General features: G+C 38.0%; 1 protein-coding gene across 1 annotated transcript in view; it reads left to right on the top strand.

The window, feature by feature from the left end:
* The window catches only part of Map3k2 (mitogen-activated protein kinase kinase kinase 2), a 90,185-nt gene extending 64,679 nt beyond the window's left edge, over positions 1 to 25,506 (top strand). Inside the window, exons 10-17 of the mRNA XM_075969058.1 lie at positions 539 to 606; positions 758 to 850; positions 4,359 to 4,565; positions 7,100 to 7,248; positions 8,181 to 8,312; positions 11,317 to 11,446; positions 15,178 to 15,355; positions 16,753 to 25,506. Coding sequence (XP_075825173.1) covers positions 539 to 606; positions 758 to 850; positions 4,359 to 4,565; positions 7,100 to 7,248; positions 8,181 to 8,312; positions 11,317 to 11,446; positions 15,178 to 15,355; positions 16,753 to 16,978 — 1,183 coding nt within the window. The 3' untranslated portion in view covers positions 16,979 to 25,506. The remainder of the gene's footprint in view (positions 1 to 538; positions 607 to 757; positions 851 to 4,358; positions 4,566 to 7,099; positions 7,249 to 8,180; positions 8,313 to 11,316; positions 11,447 to 15,177; positions 15,356 to 16,752) is intronic.
* Positions 25,507 to 25,719: the final 213 nt, after the last annotated feature.

Raw genomic sequence — 25,719 nt, 5'->3', positions numbered from 1 at the left:
CCAGATACACGTTTGGAAATTCACCTATAATTTCCTCTACACATACCTGTGAAGCCTGTCTGTCAGTGCTTACCTTGGGGAATCTACTCTGTTTACTCGTACACACCCCACCTCCAAAGAAAAGAAAGAAATTTTGTAATATTCCATCCTGAAAATTTGTTATTGATGTTTGTTAAGTTAAAATTATATGTCTCTTATATAGATTCATAAACAATTTTAGAAAAAATCTTTCAGCATTAAATTGAAATGCAGGTGCTTCAAATCTCCATGGTTTCAAATGTACCATTCTTACCCCAAAAGTAGTAGCTGATTTTTAAAAGCTTGACTTTTTGTCTGTGTGTACTAAATGAGTGTTTCAAAGAAGTTTCTCTTTTTAAAACTTTATGTTAGTGCTTATGTGAGCTCCTTTACACACCCACACACCCACCCCCCCCACACACGATATTAACACACATACAAATACAGATATTGGTTAAAAATTTTTAAACATTTTATTACATACCTTCTTTTAATTTAATCTTACATTTTCTATCTATAGAGAAAACTATCCAAAGTCACGGATGCCTAGAGCACAGAGTTACCCGGATAATCATCAGGAGTTTTCAGGTTAGACTACAAATTCTACGTGCTTGAATGTTTATGTCACGTTTTAGCTGAGAGGGAAAAAAATTTTGAAAAAAATTAAAAATGATAAATATGCTTTTCACTATTAAAAATACTTTCCTTTTTTAATGATAACATTCTTATGTCTTAACAGACTATGATAACCCTATATTTGAGAAGTTTGGAAAAGGAGGAACATATCCAAGAAGGTATCATGTTTCATATCATCATCAAGAGTATAATGATGGTAAGTTTCTAACAATGAGACTATAAAAACAGATTAACATTAGCCAATATTTTAAAAGTGACCACATATTTAAAAAGCCTCATATTTATGATGACCAAATAATTTGTTCTTGAGTCACTTAAGTTTCTGGTTAAAAATAAATAAATAAAAACCTTTGCCAGGAAAAATAAAATAAAAACCTTTGCCTTTAGTCTCAATACTCAGGAGGCAATGTCAGGCAGATCTCTATGAGTTCAAGACCTACATAGTGAGTCTCAGGACAGCCAGGTACATAGAGAGACCAGGTTTCAAACAAACCCAAGAAACCTTTTGTGCTGAGGCTGCAGCTTAGTGGTAAAGTATTTGCCCAAAGCCCCGAATTTGTCCTCTGTCAACCCTCCAAAAAACATTTTTTGAGAATATCAGGTTATAAGTAAAGCAAAAATAATATAGTAGTTTTATGCCATCTTGTGATATTTAAAAAGTTTAATTACAGAGGGATAATTGGAAATGGTATAAATCAGAAATCAGAAATTTAGTCCCTAAGGGTACAATTCATATTTTCTTGTCCCTTTAAGAAAGTAAATTGGGCTGGGTGGTGATGGCACATGCCTTGAATCAGCACTTGGGAGGCAGAGGCAGGTGGATCTCTGTGAGTTCAAAGCCAGCCTGATCTACAAGAGCTAGTTCCAGGATAGGCTCCAAGAGAAACCCTGTCTTTTTGCACGAGGAGGGATCCCTTTGTTCTGTTTCGACAGACCTTACACCTGAAATAATCACACAGAAACTGTATTCATGTAAGTCACTGCCTGGCCCATTATCTCTAGCCTCTTATTGGCTAACTCTGACATCTTGATTTAACCCATTTCTATTCATCTGTAATATCACCACAAGGTCGTGTCTTACTGGGAAAGATTCAGCATGTCTGACCTGGTGGCTCCATGGCGGCTGTCTCTCTGCTCCTTTCTCCCAGAATTCATTTCTGTCTTCTCCGCCTACCTAAGTTCCGCCCTATCAACTAGGGCAAGGCAGTTTTTTTTATTCATTATCCTATGAAAGCAGCACACAAACAGAAGGAAGGAACTCCTACACCACTCACTGTCTCAGAGAGAAAAGGAAAAGAAAACAAATTGGGTCAGAGAAGTTGTATTAGTCACTAAAGTATATGCTACTCAAGCACAAGAAAAGCTGGCACAGCAGTGCATGTCTCTTACTGAGCTTGGAGGAGAGGATGTGGAGGAAAGGATTCCTGAAGCTTGGTGGTTGGCTTGTCTTGCTGAATCAGTGAACATCAGGTTCAGTGAGAGATCCAAAAGTAATACTCCAGAAAGTAAAGATGGCAGCTGGGCATGTTGCCCACGCCTTTAATCCCAGCACTTGGGAGGCAGAATCAGGTGGATCTTTGAGTGTGATACATAGTGGTCTACATAGTGGGTTCCAGGCCAGCCAGAATTACAGAATCACATAATTATATCTTGTCTTAAATAAAACAAACAGATAAATTACATGGTTATGCCCTGGTCTTAAATAAGTAAATTCATACATACATAATAAATAAACAAGATAATAGAGGTGGAGAGTGTTTGAAGAAGATGCCCATTGTTGACCTTGCGTCTCCACACGCATGTGCAGATGTATACCAAACTGGTCTTGTTCTGTTGTTGTGAATAGACTTCATGGTCATGACAACTCTTCTAAAGGAAAATATTTCACTGAGGCTGGTTTACATACATATGTATATATAAATTTAAAATGTTATAACTCTTTAAAATTAGCATACAAAATATAGAGTATTAGGTTTCATTATAGCATTTTTCAAACAAAATTTATTTTTATTTTTCCCCTCTACCCTCCTCCCCTACCTTTCTGTTTTTCCCCACTTTTTCAATATCCTTTCCTCTTGTCATCTCCTGTTTAGTTCATAATCTGTAACTATGTTCATACCCACATATATGCATGCATATAAACATTAACAGTTAAGTGTAGACTGTTTTTTGTTCCCAGCCACCGAATAATCACACAGAAACTCTATTAATTGCAACACTGTTTGGCCTATTAGCTCAGGCTAATAACTCTTACATCTTAAGTTAACCCATTTCTATTAATCTGTATCACCATAAGGCTATGGCCTAATGGTAAGGTTCTGGCGTCCATCTCCTTCGGCAGCTACGTGGCATCTCTTTGACTCTGCCTACTCTCTCTATATATCTCTGTTCTGATTCCCACCTGGCTTTACTCTGCTAAGCCATTGGCCCAAACAGCTTTATTCATCAACCAATAAAAGCAACGTATATACAGAAGGACATCCCATATCATTTAAGAATCTGCCTGTGAGAGAGACTATGAGTTTTTTGTCTTTCTGAGTCTGGGTTACCTTACTTAATAAATTTTTAGATCCATCCATTTTCTTACAAATATCATTTTTCTTTACAGCAGAAAAAAAATTCACTGTTTGTGTGTCTTAGTTACCGTTCAATTGCTGTGAAGAGACACCATGACCAAAGCAGCTTATAGAAGAAAGCATTTGACTGGGATTTACTTACAGTTTCAGAGATTTAGTACATGATTGTGGTGGGGAGCATGGCAGTAGACAGGCAAGCAGGCAAGGGGAAGGAGCAGTGTCTGAGGGCCTACATATCTGCAGGCAGCAGACAGAAAAGCTGAGCCTGTTGTGGGCTTTTGAAACCTCAAAATACACCAACTGGGGCCCAAGCTTTGAGACATATGAGTCTACTGGGGCGTTTTTATTCAGACGGCCGCAGTATGCGCATTACATTTTCCTGTTCTGTTCACCTTTGGATGGATATCTAAACTGTTGGCATTTCTTTGCTCTTATGAATGAACGTAGATGTGTCAGTGTCTTAGTTTACTCTCTGCTACTGTGGTAAACACCATGGCCAAAACCAACTTGGTCACAAAAGGGTTTATTTCACTTAGTAGGCTACAGCCCATCATGAAGTGAAGTCAGGGTAGGAACTGAAGCGGAGTCCATGGGAAAATTCTGCTTACTGGCTTGCTCTCATGGCTTACTCAGCATGCTTTCTTATACAGCCCAGGATCATGTGCCCATGGTGGCACCACCCATGGTAAGCTAGGCCCTCCCACTCATATCATTAATTAAGAAAGTGCCCCACTGACTTGCTTACAGGCCCGTAAGATGGAGGTAGTTTCTCAATTGAGATTTCCTGTTCCCAGATGACTCCAGCTTGCGTCAACTTGACAAAACAAACTAAAAGAGCCTACTAGGATCGACAGTATCTCTCTGCTACCTATAACTCTCCAGTTTGCTTTTTATGTTTATTTTAAAGTCATTATTGGAAATGAAAGCGAAGAATTTTTTCTGTGGCTTTCTTGTGCACATGAGTGTTTGTGCATTTTTCCATAGCAGGGCACACGTAATCATTGTTATTTCAGGGTTTTCAGCCTAGATTTCAAGGCTGATTCTTATTCCACATTATAGATGTTTAAATATCCTGAAAGTGTAGTACATTAATAGAAGGAGTAAGTTAATTCTCTTTTCACGTTGTAGGTCGTAAGACTTTTCCAAGAGCTAGAAGGACCCAGGGCACCAGCTTCCGGTCTCCTGTGAGTTTCAGCCCTACTGATCACTCCTTAAGCACTAGTAGTGGAAGCAGCATCTTCACCCCAGAGTGTGACGACGGTCGAGTAAGAAGAAGGGGAAGTGACATAGACAATCCTACTTTGACTGTCACAGACATCAGCCCACCCAGCCGTTGTAAGTAATAGAAATGTTTAGCAAAACATTTGCATAGTTTTATGTTAACAGGAATAAATGGCAAGTCAGAACTCAGGGAAAAACACTCTTCATAAGAAATAATAGCATGCTTTTTAAAGGTGACTAGACATTCAGGTATAAGTGTATATTAGGGCTAATTACTGTAGCCATAATTACTAATTTTTCTTCACTTTTATTAGGAAAATTGTTACTAATTGTTCTTATCTATTCTAGTCTACATGTCTGTGTTAAGCACTGAGACTCTTTATGCAATTTTTAAGAAATAGCCTAGTGAGGAGATTGGTTTATGGAGAAAAATTCCAGTATAACATTTGTTAGATCCTGACATGCAGAAATTTGCTAGTTGTGTGTGTCAGATGAAATACTTTTCCAAAACAACTTAAAGGAGACCCAGCAGGATCTCTGTGGCCTTGACTGGCTTGGAACTCATTACATAGACGAGGTTAGTCTTGAACTCACAGAGATCTTCATGCTTCTGCCTCCTAAGTGCTAGGATTAATGGTATACACCACTATGCCTAGTTTTTTTTGTTTTTTAAGTTTGCTTTTTTATGTTTTTTTTTTTTTTTTACAATTTTGCATGAAGTGTCAGACATCACTTATAGGATCATGAAGACTGAAGTAAATAAAATTTATACCTGGGCATATGCACAACTCTTCTACCTCATTCATTTTTATGATGGATTGAGTCAGCAGACTCCTAGTTTACTGGGTTGGTTATTTTGCATGCTCCCATACCTGTGTACCATGGGCTTAAAATTCCTCTAAGAGTTTTGCCAACTTGGCTTTTTAGATGGTTTCTAAGTGATCCTGCTCAAGCCCCAGCATTTGGTACTTTTTGTGCCTGCTTCTCAGAAAGGCAAACTCTCCCTGTGTCCTTATCCTGCTTCCTCAGCCATGGGCTGCTAGAGATAGTCTGTGACTTCAGTCTTGAGCAGGCCCCATTCAGATGGGCTTTATCACAGATCCTGCCCTTTTCTGGAGGAAGAAAACTCTTAATGGTCAGGGCTTCAGGTTTCCAGGCCTCATTTATTCTCCAGGGTTTTTTGTTCTGTTTTGTCTTTGTTGTTTTTTGTTTTTCAAGACAGGTGTCTCTGTAGCTTTGGAGCCTGCCCTGGAACTAGCTCTGTAGACCAAGCTGGCTTCACCTCACAGAGATCTTCCTGTCTCTGCCTCCTGAGTGCTGGGATTAAAAGTGTGTGCCCCCACTGTCCAGCTTGGTTTTTGTTTTGTTTCATTTCCTTTTCCACTGCTCTAACATAGTGATAACAGGGCTTGTTACTCTTCTTCAAGAAGTTTCAGGCTGTTTGGTTTTGTTTTTTGGTTTTTTTTTGGCAGGGGGGTGGGTAACAGATCTCACTCTGTCCCTGATGGCTCAGAACTTCCAAGGGAATCCCCTCATTCTGCCTCCTTAGTGACAGAATTAAAGGTGTGTGTCACCAGCAGTGGCTCTTTCTTTTCAGTGTGGCTGTCTATCACAGGGCCATTCCATTTCCTATCTTTGACCATCAAGGCTATGATCTCTGGCTTCTATGAGTACAGGGAAGAGGTACAGAGTGAAGCTGTGTTCAGTGCTTTTCATAGCAAACACACTTGTTCACAGTGGAGCTTAGCTTTCCTTGCTGGCTGGAATGGATTTGTTTATATGCTTCACCATTTCCTTTCTCTCCTTGGAGTGCCTCCTTTTCCTTAGATTTTAGGTTAGTTTGATACCCTGTAATCTGTGCTCCAAAATGTACAGTAAAGGTTATAGTTTTTTCCAGAGAGAGCAATACACATCTATAATTCCAGTACTTGGGAGCAGAAGCACCAGAAGTTCAAGGCCAACCTGAGGTACATAACAAGTTACAGGACAGTCAAGTCTACATAGTGAGACCCTGTCTCAAAAAAACAATTTAAAAAAGTTATGGGGGCTGGAGAAATGGTTCAGTGGTTAAGTGCACTGGCTGATCTTCTAGATGATCTAGATTTGATTCTTAGCACTCAGGAGGCAGTTTACAACCATCTGTAACTCCAGTACCAGTATATCCCATGCCCTTTTCTGACTTCCAGTTCTGTGTGCATGTGGTGCACACATACACGTATACAGGGAAAACACCCGTATACATAAAATAAAACTATAATTTTATTGATTGCCTGATTTTTCCTACAGAAGTGGGAAATGATACTTTTTCCAGATTTCTGTATTATAGATGGAACTGAAAACCCTCTTTACAAATATTTTAATTTGCTGCAGTAAATTGGAAAATCGGGTATCTTACATCTTAAATTAGTGAAAAATGGTTGTCACTTTGGTAGTGGGGAAAAGAAAATCTTCCTGAGGGGAAAAAACTTGTCACAAGATGCAAACTTTTAGTTAGACTTCTTAGAAGAATAAGGAGAACATTTTTTTAGAAGATGGAGACCATTATAAATTTGGATGATCATAATTTTCCCTTGTATCTACAATGTTCAGCTAAGGATGTCATTTTATAGTACCTGACTACTCCATTTTAAGAAAATATTCTTTTTCAGCTCCTCGAGCTCCAACGAACTGGAGATTGGGCAAACTGCTTGGCCAAGGAGCATTTGGTAGAGTCTACCTCTGTTATGATGTTGATACCGGAAGAGAACTGGCTGTTAAACAAGTTCAGTTTAACCCTGATAGCCCGGAGACCAGCAAGGTAAAAGTCACCATGCAGATTGCTTCACTTGGCCATTGTAAAGCATTTTTTTCTTGGAGGGGGGAAAAAAAACCCAAAACAAAAACAGGACTAGTGAGATTATTCCAAGCCTAAAGGCCTGATTCAGTCCCCAGAACCCACATGATAATTGAGAGTCAGGTCCCACAAGTTGTTCTCTGACCTCCACAATTGTGCTGTGGCATGTGTGTTCACCCTCTGCCCCCATACCCAGAGCCAGACTAAATGTACATAAAAGGTTTGTGGATTGTAGTAAAATGTTATTTTAGTGCTTTATTTGTATAAGGTAACTTTAGCAAACCCTCGGGGACTGTTAAGTAAAAGGTATTGGGGGTCTGGAGAGATGGCTTAGTGATTGAGAGCACCTGTTGTGCTTTTAGACAACCCATGCTAAGTGCACAACACACACCTGTCTCTAATTCTACTTCCAGGAGTGTTGAGCATCCTCTGTTGGTTTCTGAGGGCTGTGTGTGCACGCATGCCAACACACACACACACACACACACACACACACACACACACACACACACACACACACACACACTGTCCAGATAAGCTTAGGCAAGTTCACACACAATAAAAATTTTAAAAATTATCTATGTTCAGTGAACATTTTGTCCATGAACTAAGAGTATCTTGTGTTTACTATTATGCGATAAAGACTTAATGTAGGGTCATTGAAATTGTCTAACAAGTAAAGGTACTTGCCACCAAGCCTGTCAACCTTAGATCAATACCCAGAATCCACCTCCTGGGGACCCTCATGGTGGAAGGAGAGAACTAACCTCCAAGTTGTTCTCTAACCTCCACTTGTCTTTCATGCTGCATGTGTGAATGAACCTGCACACACACACAGAGAAACAAATAGAGTAACTTATTGTTTAAAAAGACTTAGCAGGAGTTCTGTCTTTCAGGAAGTAAATGCACTTGAATGTGAAATTCAGTTGTTGAAAAACTTGCTGCACGAGCGAATTGTTCAGTATTATGGTTGTTTGAGGGATCCTCAGGAGAAAACACTCTCCATCTTTATGGAGTATATGCCAGGGGTAAGTCCACGTATCTTTATGGGGTCTATGCCAGGGGTAAGTCCATGCATCTTTATGGGGTCTATGCCAGGGGTAAGTCCATGCATCTTTATGGAGTATATGCCAGGGGTAAGTCCACGTATCTTTATGGGGTCTATGCCAGGGGTAAGTCCATGCATCTTTATGGGGTCTATGGCAGGGGTAAGTCCATGCATCTTTATGGGGTCTATGCCAGGGGTAAGTCCACGTATCTTTATGGGGTCTATGGCAGGGGTAAGTCCACGTATCTTTATGGGGTCTATGCCAGGGGTAAGTCCATGCATCTTTATGGGGTCTATGCCAGGGGTAAGTCCATGTATCTTTATGGGGGTCTATGGCAGGGGTAAGTCCATGCATCTTTATGGGGTCTATGGCAGGGGTAAGTCCACGTATCTTTATGGGGTCTATGCCAGGGGTAAGTCCACGTATCTTTATGGGGGTCTATGGCAGGGGTAAGTCCATGCATCTTTATGGGGTCTATGGCAGGGGTAAGTCCACGTATCTTTATGGGGTCTATGGCAGGGGTAAGTCCATGCATCTTTATGGGGTCTATGGCAGGGGTAAGTCCACGTATCTTTATGGGGTCTATGCCAGGGGTAAGTCCATGCATCTTTATGGGGTCTATGGCAGGGGTAAGTCCATGTATCTTTATGGGGTCTATGCCAGGGGTAAGTCCATGCATCTTTATGGGGTCTATGCCAGGGGTAAGTCCACGTATCTTTATGGGGTCTATGCCAGGGGTAAGTCCATGTATCTTTATGGGGTCTATGCCAGGGGTAAGTCCACGTATCTTTATGGGGTCTATGCCAGGGGTAAGTCCATGCATCTTTATGGGGTATATGCCAGGGGTAAGTCCACGTATCTTTATGGGGTCTATGCCAGGGGTAAGTCCATGCATCTTTATGGGGTCTATGGCAGGGGTAAGTCCACGTATCTTTATGGGGTCTATGCCAGGGGTAAGTCCACGTATCTTTATGGGGGTCTATGGCAGGGGTAAGTCCATGTATCTTTATGGGGTCTATGGCAGGGGTAAGTCCATGCATCTTTATGGAGTATATGCCAGGGGTAAGTCCATGCATCTTTATGGGGTCTATGCCAGGGGTAAGTCCATGCATCTTTATGGGGTCTATGCCAGGGGTAAGTCCATGCATCTTTATGGGGTCTATGCCAGGGGTAAGTCCACGTATCTTTATGGGGTCTATGCCAGGGGTAAGTCCATGCATCTTTATGGGGTCTATGCCAGGGGTAAGTCCATGCATCTTTATGGGGTCTATGCCAGGGGTAAGTCCACGTATCTTTATGGGGGTCTATGGCAGGGGTAAGTCCATGCATCTTTATGGGGTCTATGGCAGGGGTAAGTCCATGCATCTTTATGGAGTATATGCCAGGGGTAAGTCCATGCATCTTTATGGGGTCTATGGCAGGGGTAAGTCCATGTATCTTTATGGGGTATATGCCAGGGGTAAGTCCATGCATCTTTATGGGGTCTATGGCAGGGGTAAGTCCATGTATCTTTATGGAGTATATGCCAGGGGTAAGTCCATGCATCTTTATGGGGTATATGCCAGGGGTAAGTCCATGTATCTTTATGGGGTATATGCCAAGTTGAGGTCACCGGGAGGTACTGGCTCACGCCTTTAATTCTGGCACTTCGGAGGCAGAGGCTGGCAGATGTCTGAGTTTGAGGCCAGACTAGTCTACAAAGTGAGTTCTGGGACAACCAGGGCTACACTGTCAAAAAAAAAAATTAGTTGAGGAGAATTTAGTTCAGCCCTTTTGATCTGCTGTGTCAGAGATGAAATTTTGAACCTGATGTGCTGATGTCAGGAGACATAGGATGTCTGGTGATTCCACTGTAGCCGTGCTGATTGCTCACAAGAGGAGAATAGTCATGGTTTGACTCATTATTGTAAAATTTGATTTTTTTTCTGTAGCCAAAATAGAAATATTTAATTCATTTTTAAACATACTTCAAGATGGTAATTACTCATTCAGAGATAGGTGCCTTTTGCCAGGCTAATAACATATATCTGTGATCCCAGCACTCAAGAGGTAGAGGTAGAAGAATTTCAAGTTCAAGGCCAATCTAGACTTGACCAAAATCTTCACTCTTTTTCCATATACATTTTTCTACTTTTAACTCTTAACATTATAAATATATACACAGAAGAATGTTTCTTGTATTATTACATGTTACCAGTTCAATTAAATAAAGACTTTTGAAATTAAAAAAAAAAATGACTTAAAAAAAAACCTAAAAAACGAAAATGTATCCAGGCAGTGGTGGTGTGTATGCACTTGGGAGACAGAGGCAGGTGGATCTCTATGAGTTTGAGGCCAGCCTGGTCTACAGAGTGAGTTCTAGGACAGCAAAGGTGGTTACATGGAGAAACCCTGTCTCCAAAAAAAAAAAAAGGTGGGGGAGAAAAATATATTCTCATAATTTATTAGAGTAAGTTAGGAAAAAGAAGTTTGATTCATGGGGCTTTGTGGGAGTAGATGGCCAGAATTACATGTTGACAGTACAAGGTTGCCGTCTAAGCGTATAGATCAACCAGGACCTGGGAGTGCCATTGTTGGCCATCAGTGTTAGGCATAGAGTAGCAGTTTACTCTCACCATTATGCACAGCTCATTATCATGACCCCATTGCTACTCACTGGATTTATTTGCTACTACTTAAATGTTTTCAAATATTCTATTTCCTGTGCAACTTGGCCTAAACATTATTTTTTTTTGGAAAACAAATTGGGGTTTTATTAAGGTCCTACAAATATGGAAGACTTGTAATTTGTTAATTTCAAAGAGATTAGTTCAACATAAATAATCTGAAAGAAGAAAAAGAAACTCTGCATATTTATTTTACTAAGAAGTCCTGCCCTTTCTACTTAGAGTCTCCTAGCTATGAAGTAGGATTCTCTAAAAACAAAGATTTAGTAGCAGTTTTTATTTTAAACAGAAGATTTAGTTGTTTTCTTTTTTCCTAGGGTTCAATTAAGGACCAACTAAAAGCATATGGAGCTCTTACTGAGAATGTGACTAGAAAATACACCCGTCAGATTCTGGAGGGAGTCCATTATTTGCACAGTAATATGATTGTCCATAGAGATATCAAAGGTAAGTCATGAATTACTTTTTACTTTAAATACACAGTTTTTTGTGAGTGTGAATGAAGAAATACCATCAAAGCATTGGACATTTACACTGTAAACTACCATAAGGAAACAGTTTTCCAGCTTTCTCATGGACTTTGTTAGTGTCCTGTCAGACCAGTTCTCAAGTTGGAACCTACATGAATGATTAGCTTCAGTGTAAGGATCCATAGAATCAGTCTCATTCAAATTCTCTAGAATAATATAACCATGTTTGTAAGTGTATTTCCTAGGCATTAGGGCAATGAGCTGGGGTTAGGCCATCACAGAGTTGGATTCAAACTTGGGCTTCATTTGCTTCTAACTGTAACCTTGGACATGTTAATCTTTCTGTATCTTCAGTCCTCGTTACTCTTTCCATCCCCCTCTCTCTTTCATCCTCCCTCGTTTTCTTCCCTCCTCATGACTCACACACCTAATTTCTGGAAATGGAATCTAGGAAACTGCATATAGGTAAGGTTTCTACCCCTGAGATGTACCCACTGTCTTGTCTTTTACTTATTCTTAAGTTAGGGTCATAATAGTACTCAATTTATAGTATTCTTAAAAGAATCTAATGCATTAACATGTTGTAATGTTTAAAACAATGCCTGTGTGTGAATGTCTCTGTGCCTGTACTGTCTGTGTGCCGTGTGAATGACGTGTGCTTGCATAATTAATCGGAAAAAAAAAACAATGCCTGGTGCTCAGCACTTAAAACCTAGCTACTGTGATGACATACTGCGTGTTGTAATTATATTTAAAGTCATGGGAATAGATGTCATGAAAGAATAAAGAGGAAGAAAGGAAAGATCCCAAGAATGAGCTTTCCTTCCCAGGGTCAGATACAGAAATGAAGTGAGTTAATGGTAAAGATGTGTAAAATTTGAGTGTGTTAAAAACTGTTTACTTTGGAGCCTACATGAGTCTTTAAAAACTGGGGTATGACCCAAAATTTAGAAAATCTCTGAGTAAAGTAAGTATGTCTGTATAATATTTACTCATTGATCTTGTTGTCCCTTTTATAAGTTCCCAGACTTCTGCTTTTTCATATGGTGGGGGCACATTTTAACTGTGTCCAGATTAGGCCAAGAAGAAAATTGCCAATCATTTCTGGTAATTGAATAGGAATTTCTAGTATGAGTCTAGTATGCAGAATTCCTGAGGCAGATCACATGCACTAGAGGGGGGCTTATTAAGTATGAAGATTGATAACTAAAGAAATTACTCAATGAGGAATAACTGTTCCTAGACAAGCCAATTTCTCTTTGGCCCTCAAAATGAAGTAAGTAAAGAAACAGAGGCAGCCATCTTCTATATAAATCAATATTTTTCTATTCTCACCAGAAAGTACGACAAACCACTTCGGTCAAGTGAAGGGGGATGGAGGCAAGCTGATACATAAATATTATCAGACAAATATATTGGTAAAGGAGAAAAATAAGATAGAAAAATAAGTATCAAATTTGTAAATTTAAGTGTGGTAGGAGGAAAATGATGGCCACCAAATGGCAACATAGTAGTATATGTTTCATCAGTATACTCTTTACTTGTTCTGTCTTCTATTTTTCATAAACAATTTATAAGTGGCAGAAGGAAAAGTAAAGAGAATTGATTCATTGTAATTTCAGAGCTGTTGGATCATAACAAAGATGAAGATGATTACTGTTTGGGAACTCATTCTTTTCCAAAGTTTATTCCCTCCATTCTTCCTCTCCTTTCCCTCTCCTTCTCCTTCCTTCCCCCCCCTCTAAATTCATCACATTTTATTTGTGTGTGTATGCATATGCATGCTAGTGCCACAGAGCATGCACAACACGCAGAGAACAACTTGAAGGAGTTGGTTCTCTTCTTCCACCATGCACATCACGGCTTTTACTCACTGAGCCATCTCTCTGGCCCTATTCCTTATCTTTTTTCTTTCAGGGAACTATACTGTTGACAGGCTTGGTGGTGCATGCCTTTAATCACAGCAGAGGCAGATGCATGTGGATCTCTATGAGTTCAAAGCCAACTGGGTTTGGGGAGGACTATATTATTAAATACCGCATATTTAATAAAAGGACACTTGGTTTTCCTAATGATTTTATTTGTGCACATGCACACATGCACACAGGCACGCACACACACACACACACACACACGCACGCACGCACAAGCGTGCATGCCAGAAGAGAACAGGGAATGCCTGCTGTCTCTCTCCATCATGTTTTTTTTTGGGGGGGGGTGTCCAGATCTTTCTCTGAATCTGCAGCTCACTATTTTCCAGCTAAGCTGGCTGGCCAGGAGTATTAGTCAATCCTATTGTTTATGTCCTTGACCCAGGCACTGAGACTACAGATGCATGCAGATAACACCCAGCTTTTATGTGTTGTTGGGGGTCTGAATTCAGGTCCTCATGCTTGAACAAAAAGTACCCTTACCCACTGAGTCATCTTCTTATCCTATTTTTTGTTTTGCTTTAGCTTTTAGTTGTTTGGTTGGATGTTGGATGTGAGTAATGGGAACATAAGCAATTCTGTCTACCCTTGCACATATTTGAAAGGGCTTATTTTGAATTTACTAAAATAATGTTTAAAAACCAGAAAACTTTGCTGGGAACCTGACTGCCTATTTTTTCCCCAGCTTCTCCTGTGAGCAAGTATTGGTTCAGTATTGATACCACTTCCCCAAAGATGACCCTTTGTACGTATGCACATGTAAGGAAAGTGTCGTCTGCTTGTAGCCAGTAAAATTTGGCTTATTAAGCATGTGTAGTCTCAGTTACTTAGGAAAACTGAAGTAGGATCGTGAGGCTCACCTAAGCCCAAGAGTTCAAGTTGCCAGCATGAACAGCATGGCAAGACCACATCTCAAGCAAACAATGAGGTCTGTTTCTTTGTGATTAAATATTCTAGAGATGGTTGGATTTTTTTCTGAGTCCTTTTTTATATACTAGATGGTAGGAAATAATAAGCAAGCAGAGCTACATTAGATTACTGGTGAGCCAGACAAGTTTACTAGGTTTTGCTGAGAAGGATCCTAGACTTTCCTTTGGAAATTACAGCTGCTAAGGCTGGGGAGATTTCTGCAAAAATAGAAGCCCATAGTGAAGATGGAGAGTGTATTCTCAATGGTCTGTAATGTAGATTGTCTGCACTATTTAGCCTCCTCCATAGAAATCATTAAAAGAAGAAAAGTGTAGCGTGGTGGTGCATACCTGTAATCCCAATGCTGGGGCAGTGAGTCAGGGAGATCTCAAGTTTGAGGTCAGTCTGAACTATATAGTGTAGCCATGAATTAAAAATAACAATAGCAACAACAAAAGAACACCTTAAAATACAGGTAATTAATGCTTCAAATTGCAGTAGGGGAATGATGCTAGAAATTTTTGATTATGAAGGTCCTGTTGGAAGTTCCTGAGGAGAAGTTGACTTATCAGGAAAAGGATCTTCAGCTATGGACTTCTTGCTTCATAGCAAACAAATGGAGCCAGAGCCTTTCTTGGTGCTTTGTTCTTAGCCCCTTTCCACCTCACCTGCCCCCCGTTCCATCCAGGTTCTGAAACACCTGGGTAAATGTATAAACAGCAGATGTTAATGCACTGTAGGAAGTAAACAGACAACCTAATTGGGGGACAAATTAGAATCTTCAAAGTAATTCTCTGCCACTTATGCACATTCTAGAATGCCAATAAAATCATTGAAATGACACCATTTCTTTTTTTTTTTTTTTAAGGAGCAAATATCTTAAGGGATTCCACGGGCAATATCAAATTAGGAGACTTTGGGGCTAGCAAACGGCTTCAGACCATCTGTCTCTCGGGCACAGGAATGAAGTCTGTCACTGGTACACCTTATTGGATGAGTCCTGAGGTCATTAGTGGAGAAGGCTATGGCAGAAAAGCAGATATCTGGTAAGTTTGGATGTCAGATTTGCCTAGAAACTTACCTTCTTATTTCTACTCACATTTGAAATTGCCAGATTTAAATTATCCTGTGTACTTTGGAAGCAGGATATATGAATTGTAATGTCATTTCAGTTATACCTTATCAATGCTAACTTGACTAAATACTTGAGTCTTTTTAGGAAGGATTTTGTCTTAAGCAAATCAACATTAGAAAGGTCTTATTTCCCTGAGTAACTTGTAGAGTACTCTTCATTGTCAGTGTCTTTAAAAACAAAACAAACAAACAAAAAAAATCAGTGATAATCCTTTTTAAGGCACAAAGGTATATTTATAAACATTTGAAAACAGATAATAGCTACCTCTATGAGGGTGAGGCTACAAGTAGGATTGGGGTAAGAAGGGCTGTGAGATTAATTGATCATGTCATACCTATCCACTCTAACTCGAATCTTGACTCCTCACCACCACCGTGGGCTGGGACATGTCAGACTCTTCAAACTTTCCATTGCAGGAATATTTACTTAAAATTTTTAAACCTTACAATGAAGCAGTGCAGTTCTGAATGGGTCATCATGTAATTTCTGTTTATGTGTTTGAAGAACAAGGAGATCTTCATTAATAGCTGACTTAGTTTTGATTGCAACATCAGATTTTCCAAGGATCTTGAATGTCAATCATATAATTATTTACAATAAATTGATAATTGCTTTACAGAAATAAAAACTGTTGCTGTGGTGGTGGTGTGATGTGGTATTTTCATAATATGCTTAGCTCTGTTGTTTTTGGAAAATACATTATTGGATTCTGGATGATTTAAGGTATCTGCAAGTCTTCCAGGTAAGGAAGAAGAGAAATTATGCTGGTGCCTATACCTCTGGCAAGGGCTCTGTCATGGCAGGGGCTGTGTGTTTAGTTGTTAGTGTCTTAAAAGTGAATTAATAAATTACATGATAATTTTAAGTTATATCATAAAATGGCCATTTCCTACTTCCTAACCAGAAAAATATATTCATTTTTATTTGAAGGCAAATAATTTATAATACTTTTAGTCTTTGTAGGATGGAGACAAAATTATTAACATCATGTTAGAAAATGATTTAAAACAAAATAATAAACTTTTTTGCCTAACCATACATTTGTGATCATAGATAATTATGATATATTTTCATTGAAATGTATATGTTGCTCCAGGATTTTACTGATTTTCATGTTTGAATTACAGTTTTATTTAATTAACCTTTGAGTGAAACTTTGTATTTGAAATGAATAATATTCAACTCTATGGAACTTTTCCCAGTTTCTCATTTTCTGGTTAACCAGCTTTCTTTCCTAAAGTTATTGCTTGGGTAATGCTCCTTTTTATATTTATTTGTTTATTTTATTATTATTATTTTTTTTTTTAGGAGTGTAGCATGTACTGTGGTAGAAATGCTAACTGAAAAGCCACCTTGGGCTGAATTTGAAGCAATGGCTGCCATCTTTAAGATTGCCACTCAGCCAACAAACCCGAAGCTACCACCTCATGTCTCAGACTATACTCGAGACTTTCTCAAACGGATTTTTGTAGAGGCCAAACTGCGACCATCAGCTGAGGAGCTCTTGCGGCACATGTTCGTGCATTATCACTAGCAGCCGGCAGCTTCTGTGCCTCCACCAGCTCCATCTTCGAGTTCACCTTCTCTCTTACTGCACTTTCCTTTTTTTATAAAAATGAGAGATGGGGAGAAAAAGACAAGAGGGAAAATATTTCTCTTGATTCTTGGTTAAATTTGTTTAATAATAATAGTAAACTAAATTTTTTATATTTAATCTTTTTCTTTACAAGAACTTGAAAGTTTTTTTTAAAATTTTTATAATGTACTGATGTGGTTCAGAGATATAAAGCACTTTAGTACATAGTTGCTCTTTTTAGTACAAACAAATCATTTGGAATATATAAAGATTGTAGTCTTGCCCTATATCACTGACATGGGAGACAAGAGAAGAAAGTGATGTACAATTTGTAGTTTTTAGTGATAGTATTTAAATAGATCCTTATTTGTGGGGTTGAGCCTAAACTTGGGTTTAGGTAGGTACTCAACTTAAAGAATATAGGTTCCTTCTTATATCTGTATTCTTTAGAGCCTAACCTCCGTCTATCAAGCTCTTTTGCTCAGTAGGAATCTTGACTAGAAGATGAGAATCTCTAAGAGGTATGTTTGTTAATCCTAGGCAGTATGATAGCCAAATACACTATAGTAGATCCATGTTGCTGGAATCTATAAACCTTGAGAGATAGCTTCTTGCTTAAAAATACTGTTGTATTTGAAAGCAGGTTACGTGCAGCCAACGACTAAATTCAACTAAAACACAGACAACTGCTCATTAAACGTCTGAGCAGTAGACAAGACCACATTTGCCACAGTAGGAATAATGGAAAAACAACCAAGTGTCATTCAGTATATTTTAAACATTGTTTACTTGAGAGGAAAGTTCCCAAAATGAAGGGAACTGAGAAATAATAAAAATTGTGTCTCATATCTTTCTATTTCAAGTCCCTGGTTTCCCATATTTGCAGTCTTTAGCTCAAATACCCATCTGTTAAAGCTCCTGTTATGAAATAAAACCCTTGTTCTTGTGATCACAGAGTGCTAAGCCAGAGGCACCTCAGAAGAGCAAACATCAGGTAACACTGAGGGCAGTGGTGGGGAGTCATTTCACTTCACTGGGCATTTGGCAAGGTACTACCTGGTGGGCAGGGGTTGGGGGTGCTGCTAAACAGACTGTACTATACAAGGACTCCCTTCTCAGAAATGATTCTGCCACAGATGGCATAAGTGCCTAGAATAAAAACCCAGTTATAAGCTGAAAGCAGCCATTCACAAATCAGTAAAAACATTTCAGAGGAAAGATGTAGGGCAAATGAGGGTCAAAAGAATCAGGGATGAACAGCCTCATCACAGCAGATAACAGACGGTCCTTTGACAGCTGCTGATTGCACTTGAATCACTAACTCTCACTTTAGAAATAATGAATTCGAGTATTGAACCTTTTGAATTTAGCATCTCTGCATATTCTTTCCTAAAAGTCAGTTCATCCTTCTAGGCCCAGAAAAGTACACCAAAACAAAGTGTTTACTAGCAGTGGGAAGATTAAAACACTGCCAGGTATTTCCAGTGTAAGCCCCTATTAGAGCCATGCCATTAAATAGAAAGACTGAGCTGGAGAGGATCCCGCTGTCTAGTAAAATTATGAGATTTAAAAAACATGAAGGTGTCAGTAATTTGGCCACTTCTAAATATTTCAGAGTATTAAACCAAGTGCTAAGTAGTCTATTTTCCAAAGTCTAGACGCTAACACTCTTCCAGGAGACCCTGAATGGAATTCTTTTCATCAGAAGAGACAAAGATTCTGATTTCATTGTTGTTGTTATTATGTTCATTTAGATACCTTTTAAGTACTTTGCTTTTGAAGTTATGTAGATCTGGCATTAATGTATCAAGAGCCTATCGGGCATACCCTGTAATAATTTTTGAAATTTGAAGTAGTGTAAGAGTCAAAGCAGAAAATATTAGTTAACACTTTTCCTGCACACTGTAAAGCAAAGGAAGCCCTTACAAAGATTAAACGTCAGGTGCCTCCCACTTCAGCAAACCTAATGTGTGGGTGTGTGGTAATTTCTTTATCTCTTAGGAGTGAGGACATCTTTTCTACTTGAGCAAAGTCATGGTACCTGGATTGCTAGGGTTTTATTTTGTTTGTTTGTATTGTTGTTTCTTTGTCTCTAGTCTGGTTGTGATTTCCCTTTGGCTCATTTTTGGTCCATCAGGGTAATGTGCAGTACAGAAGAGAGACAAACACTCTTCAAAAAGATACCTGCACACTGGAAATCAAAGCAATTGTTAGCTTTTTTACAGTCTTCTATTTCTTTTCTAAATTCAATAGTAAATAGTTGTATCAGAATACTTTTGCTTTATAAGAAAAATAAAATTATAAAGACTTAAAAAATAGACTAATAGTTTACAGAGTTATTATATGGAATATGATGTGAATTTATTTCAGACCAGTTATGAAGGTACCAAAAACACAATGAAAGTTTATATACACACACATATATACATGTATGTGTGCGTATACACATACATATGTATAAAAGTACAGACACACACACAGTTGTGTGTGTATAAAAGCAAATGCTCCGTGTGTGTGTTTGTGTGTGTGTGTTTGTGTGTAAAAGCAAACCCTGCTAGAGCCAAAAAGCTCGAAGTAGATGATAGGGGAATGGGACATGGAAGGTCAATAGTAAATTTTTTAAAAAAAGAATTTTTTTTGAAAGGAAACAGTTTTGTCAAAGGAAGTAAAATATTACACTCCATTTTTTTTCCCGCCTAAATCTGTTTTGTGTTTTTAATGTACAACTGATTCTTTGGTACGGCAATGTTTCTTTGTGGCTGGAAAATGGCCAGACTGCTGACTTTGTGCCTTTAAATGCATTCTGCATTGCCAGTAGCAGACTCCGGTGCTGGACCCCGATCCACTAGCAGCGTCAGGCGTGCTTCCAGGAAGCCCTTCTGCCTAGACCCTGAGAGGTTCAGAGTGGCAGACAGGACTCAGTCAAGTGGAAGACATTTTGCAGTGTAAACAGAAGTAGTTGAATAAAAGAGTTGGAAAACATAACAACCACAATTTTGGATGGATTGGTATTTAAATGTATTGAAGTTTTACGTACTTTGAGGTTTTCAGAATGAATGCCTTGAACAATTTCAGCACTTTTCCTTGTTTACAATAATATATCTCTAACTTTAGAAACATCTATAACTATTGCCTTAGAAAGTATTAAGAGGCACAATCTACAACATGTGAGAAGTCAAATATTCATGCACATGCTGGACTATAAAAGAAATTAAAACTTTCATTCCAGATTAAACTGAATTGACTTTCATTTGAGTCTTACCTTGTTCCCAATAGAAATTACATAAAAGTAAAGATACATCTTTAGAGTAGCTTTCTGCTACTAAGTTCTGACATCGTTCAGGTCTGATCTGTACAGTTTCTGAAATAGGGTTGCTATAAAATACGTGAAATCGCTAAGAAAATAAAATCAAACCTGAATAGATTGGCAGGTGACCCAGCATGATGCAGACTCCTTGGCTAATGGCACAGTTCATGCCAAAGGTTTTATTTGGGGTCTGAGAACTTTTATATAAATTCAGCTGGAGTCAACCAGATGTACAAATATATGTCTTATTTTAATTTGTTTTTGAAGTCAGGGTCCTCACTATGTGGTTCCAGGCTGGCCTGGAACTTCAATGCTCTGCCTCCACCTCCAGGTGCTGGGAAAACAGGCATGTGCCATTGTACCCAGCTTTGTCCATTTCTTAAAAAAATAGGGTCAATCTTTTTCATTTTTTCCTCAATAATTGTGATGTGTTATGTCATATTAAATTAATATCCTTCAGGAAGTTACAGTCGAGGATGAGTATGGGCAGACAGTTTATGGCATACCATAACTCTGAAAGTTTAGCAGCGACGTTTAAAATGCTAGCATTTTTATATGGAATAATAAGGAGGAAATTGTTTGGGTAATTGTTGGCTATGGTAGACTCCAAAGACATTAACAAGAAGGATTAGAGTAAAACTATCCCCACATCCCAGGTTAGACAACCTCTTTGTCAGCACCTGTTCTTACTACACAACACAAACCCAGACTGTTCCACCACAATGGGATATTTATTCCTTACCACACTGTATTGGGGTTCTCCCTGACCCTGCTGTTGTTACAGTTTTAATTTGGTTTTAAGGGGGGAAAAACCCAAACTTTATTTTGGGGTGTTGAAATATCCAAAATATTTGATAGAGGTTGAACTCGTGCCAAGTGTTTATTATGCTAGAACAGATTTTTTTTGAGACCCTATTGTTTTATCATTAAGTTTGGCATTTACTTTTAGACGTAACATTCATATTTATTTAACTTTAACACTGGTTATACTTCAATGAAAAGCAATTTGTTAATTTTTAGTAGTGCCTTTTTCTCTGTATGCCTTAATTTTATTTTATATGTGTAATCGAAATTACCTAACAAAGTGAAGTTTTCCAAAATCACTAGGCCTCGAGAGTTTATTTGGCCTTAGGCTGTGTGTTGGTCCTTATGTGTTTCTTAATGCTTATTTCTTACTCTTACCCTTTCTACCTCCTTTAAAAAAAAGTTAGGAGAGAAACAGCAGCATTTATCTGATTGCAATCTCCACTATATGTGAAGTCCTAAAATAACTGCAGAAAGGTATTCTCATTCTAAGAGACATAGTAAATTAATTTTTGGGTTGATTACTTGATTTTCAGTCATATTGGCACTGTCCAAGTTCTTGTGTATTATTATTTGGTATGATTTTCATAGAACTAGGGTTGTTGTCTTGCCCTAAAGAACTCCTTTAACAAAAGTTGAGGCAATGAGCAAGAAATCCAGGGACAGCAAATTCTAATCCTTAGTGTTTAGTATTTTGACTAATACTCTAGCTTACTGTTATGTGAAGTGCGTGGTGTGTGTGTGTGTGTGTGTGTGTGTGTGTGTGTGTGTGTGTGTGTGTTTGGAGCTGGGGCAGGGGTAGGAAGGAAGGTATAGTTAGTTGTTCAGTTAGATCTGTCTCTATTCTTGGAAGAACAACTGAAAATGTATGATCTACTAATTTGGGGTGAGAATAATCATCCTCAAGTAGGCATGCCAGTATATTTTCCGTAAGTAGTTAGTACAAATGATTGTTTAATAAAGGTATTTATTGTAAATTGCCAAGCTCTTAGTTGCTAAAAGTAGATGAAAATTCAATTTGTGTGCTTGTGTGTATAATAATTAGCTTATATATAATTCTTAAATAGAAAATATTCAATCGTAGATATTTCTTCATGAACTTTTTGGAATAGAAATTCTGCCAGACATTATCTAACCTAACCAGCTTCCTTAGCTTACCAAGTCATTAAAAGGAAATATTATTATACCTCTTTTTGGTTGGCTAAGGAAGGCGTGCTGTGATGTCACTGTTCCTACTTCATAGTCATCTTTAGTGTTGCTTTGACTTCTCTCATCAACTAGACAGGATGCATTAGGAGCTGTGGAAATGCCAGGACCATCCTTCTCTCCCTCTCCATTCTCTCCATTCAGAACTGGAGATGACAAGCTTTCAGGAGAACCTAGACAGGTCTTTTGATAGAGGTACTAAGTGTAGTCAAGGTTGAGCTTCAAGGGAGGAGTCACAGCTTGTATCCATTGCCTGTATACAGTCTTATATAATTCTTCATGCTTTTTTGTGTTGTGTATTTTCATAGACAGTCATAAGGTATTAGTCATAAGGTATTGTTTCCTAACAGCAAAGACATTAAACAAGAGAATACTCCTGTCCTGCCTGATGATGTTTGTTTGTATCTCAGTCTGTATTACCAGAATCACTTTAAACCAAAGCTTTTGTATTCCCTGCACATATAGCCAAAATGATTAGTCCTGTTAAATCTGCCCATGAGTAAACTAGTAGGAGATAAGTGGTAGAGCAGACGCCAGTAGACTTTCTATGCCAATCCTTCAAGGAAAAGGACAGGTGCTCAGTGTTTGCATTTAGACATGCAGAATTTCCTTAAACTATCGTGAAGCTGTATAGATACTGCAGACTTAAGTTCGTATGTGTGCCAATCTTATTAATGTCATTTGACCACTGATGTATGTAGATTTGCATTGACATCTGATTCCTCAGATTGGTGGCTTATTTTCTTTATAGTCTCTTAACATTTATGAGCTTGTGTTTGACTTAAAGGGACATTTCGACAATGCTGTGAAGAAAAGTAGGTTATGAACTAAAGTCTGCTTTGTGCCATAGACATTTTGGAACATGCAGAAGCTTCTGCTCTCTGTTCTTTAAAGCTTACAGAATTTGTCCCCTGCTTTGGATTTCTGAATCTTGTAATGCCAGTTGAGAAAAGTTTATAACTATTCTGAAAACCACTTTTATGTTCATTTATTTGTATATTTTATAACTTCTTTAAAAAAAAACAACCCTGTGTAATCAGTGATTTTAGCATTAGCATTACTTAGAAGGGAAGATAAGTAACTATATGTTAAACTCTAGTAGATGCTTCAACTCCAGGATGTATTTGATAGGTTCTCATTTTTCCAAAGAGTCTTTTTCCCACCTGTAGTAAGGAGAGTAGACTGGTGGGAAGCTACAAGCCAGAAAGGCTTATGGGCAAAAGGAAGTGGGCCAAACTTCTTTAAAACAAATAATTTTGGGTTTTTTTTTTTGATAATTAGTAAGTAAAAGGTTTACATTTCTTCTATTGCTGTTGATTTTTAAATTTAGCCTGCATCCTAAAATATCATAACCAAGTTAATACCAAAAAATACTTTTAATGTCTGACATCTCTTATATCTCATGTGGTTGTTTTTACTCATTGTAAATAAACTTGGATAAATTTGAAAATAAACTTTTATCTTACAAACTATGATTATCAATTTGTAAATTTACCCTTTGACATAATGTAAATTTAAAATGTATCCATTAAATTCTCTATATTTAATGTATTATTTTCAGCAAATGTTTTTAATCTCAGTTGAATACTGGGCAGTTTATAATTATGTATAAATATTTTATGTTTCTTATCAATGTTGACTTTTTTGCACATTTTCCAAACATTTAATTTGTACACTGATTTATATGACCAATAATTGTTGAGTGTCTGAGGATCATGAGTGTGTGCATTGAACTACTGTCTTTGTGTTTGCACTTCTTCCCAGATGTAGCCCTCAGTTACTACGCTGCTACAACACTTAGTAGGACCTTCTTGCTTTTGCAAAGTTACCTTGTGTGGTTCTGTCTTTGTCGAGGAACTCAGGAGTTCAGTGTTGCATTCTAATTTTATCCTGTATTCTGAATCAGTTCCTAGGTTGAAAGTATTCTGTATCAAGAGGTATGTGTTTGTCTGGAAATGCCCTTTTCTGTGTGTAGGCACATGTATATATCTTAGTAAATTCTTATTTTCGTTTCATTTCTACAATTTAAAAAACTTTATGATAATTAAATATATGTAAAGGCTTTCTGAAAAATTATTTACTATATATATACTATATTTTTCATCTGGCTGGTCAAAATTATTTTTTAAATTTTGGTTTTAACCATTTAAGCATTTGTAGTTCCAAAATCAGATACAGATTTTGCTTAGAGCTCAGTTAAAATACTCTTGCAACTAACATTGTTTTGGGATTGGGGGGATTGTTAAACAGTAGTAAAACACACTCTCCACAAATATGGCATTTGACCTCTCAGAGCTGTTAAAAATGTAAGAAATTAAATTGTCTTGAAGATATGTCAAGATTTTTATATTTCCATTACTTTAGGCCTGTCTGGCTTTTGTTTTTTAATATTTCCTTTATTTCCAAGTTTTCAGGTTTTAATTTTTCTCTTACTGAGCAAAGTTAGACTGAGTGTATAAGACAATGCATTGGCATATTGTGATTCTTCACAGTTGACTACCTTGTTAGGAATCTCAAAATACGCGGTTTGTCTTTATACTGTACTGTGTGTTTTAAGCAGCTGGCAGAAAAAGAGTTGGAAATTAGGTTTCCCATCTGACAGTGTTTCTGTATTCAGTGTTCAATGGAAGCCTTCTAAAATGTGTGGTGTTATAAATGATCTGTGTTAGGAATAAAGCCCATGGTTGAAGTTGACTATGACTAAGATTATTAAGTTGAAAGGAACCCATGTGATTAGAACCTACCAGAAGCCAGACACAGTGTAGTATGTACCACATTTCACACACATTTTGGGTTTGTTGTTTATTCAAAATTGTGCTTGTAAAAAATGTGTAAAATTTCTTGAGTTTTATATAGTTTCTATGTATTTTTCTCTTGCTGGTAAATAGCTTTTTAAAAATTTAATATAAAAGAAACCATGTTTATATTTTGTTAGTGATAATGACTTTGTTTATATGGCAATTTGTGTATTATTGACACATCTTTATTTAGATTTGTCATGCATGAAGGCCTGCGATATTTAGTACAGTGAGACATACTTTTTCTTTCCTGTTCATCTTTGGACGGATTGTGGTACAGAGGCTTACTCTCAGTAACCTTCTGGACTCTGGGATGGACATAATGATGGCACTTTGAGTGTTAATAAAGCTGGTATTTATTCCCACTGTGATTTGTGTCTACAGATATGTTCTATAATGTGTCTACAGAAATTCTGTCTTGCTTGCTCGCTCTTTGGAACACCTAACAGTTACCTAGAAACTCTCAATGTCTGAGCCTGTAATGCCCATAAAGCCTCTTTAGTAGATCCTTGTGGAGGTAACGATGGCCCAGACTGAGTGTAGCAGTGATTAAAAACAAACAACAGGCTGGGGAGCCAGTTCAG

This window comes from Microtus pennsylvanicus, chromosome 4 (genome assembly GCF_037038515.1).
Source record: "Microtus pennsylvanicus isolate mMicPen1 chromosome 4, mMicPen1.hap1, whole genome shotgun sequence".
In the NCBI taxonomy this organism is placed as follows: domain Eukaryota; kingdom Metazoa; phylum Chordata; class Mammalia; order Rodentia; family Cricetidae; genus Microtus; species Microtus pennsylvanicus.
The sequence above is the reverse complement of the archived record's forward strand: the minus strand, read 5'-3'. Positions and strand labels throughout refer to the sequence as shown.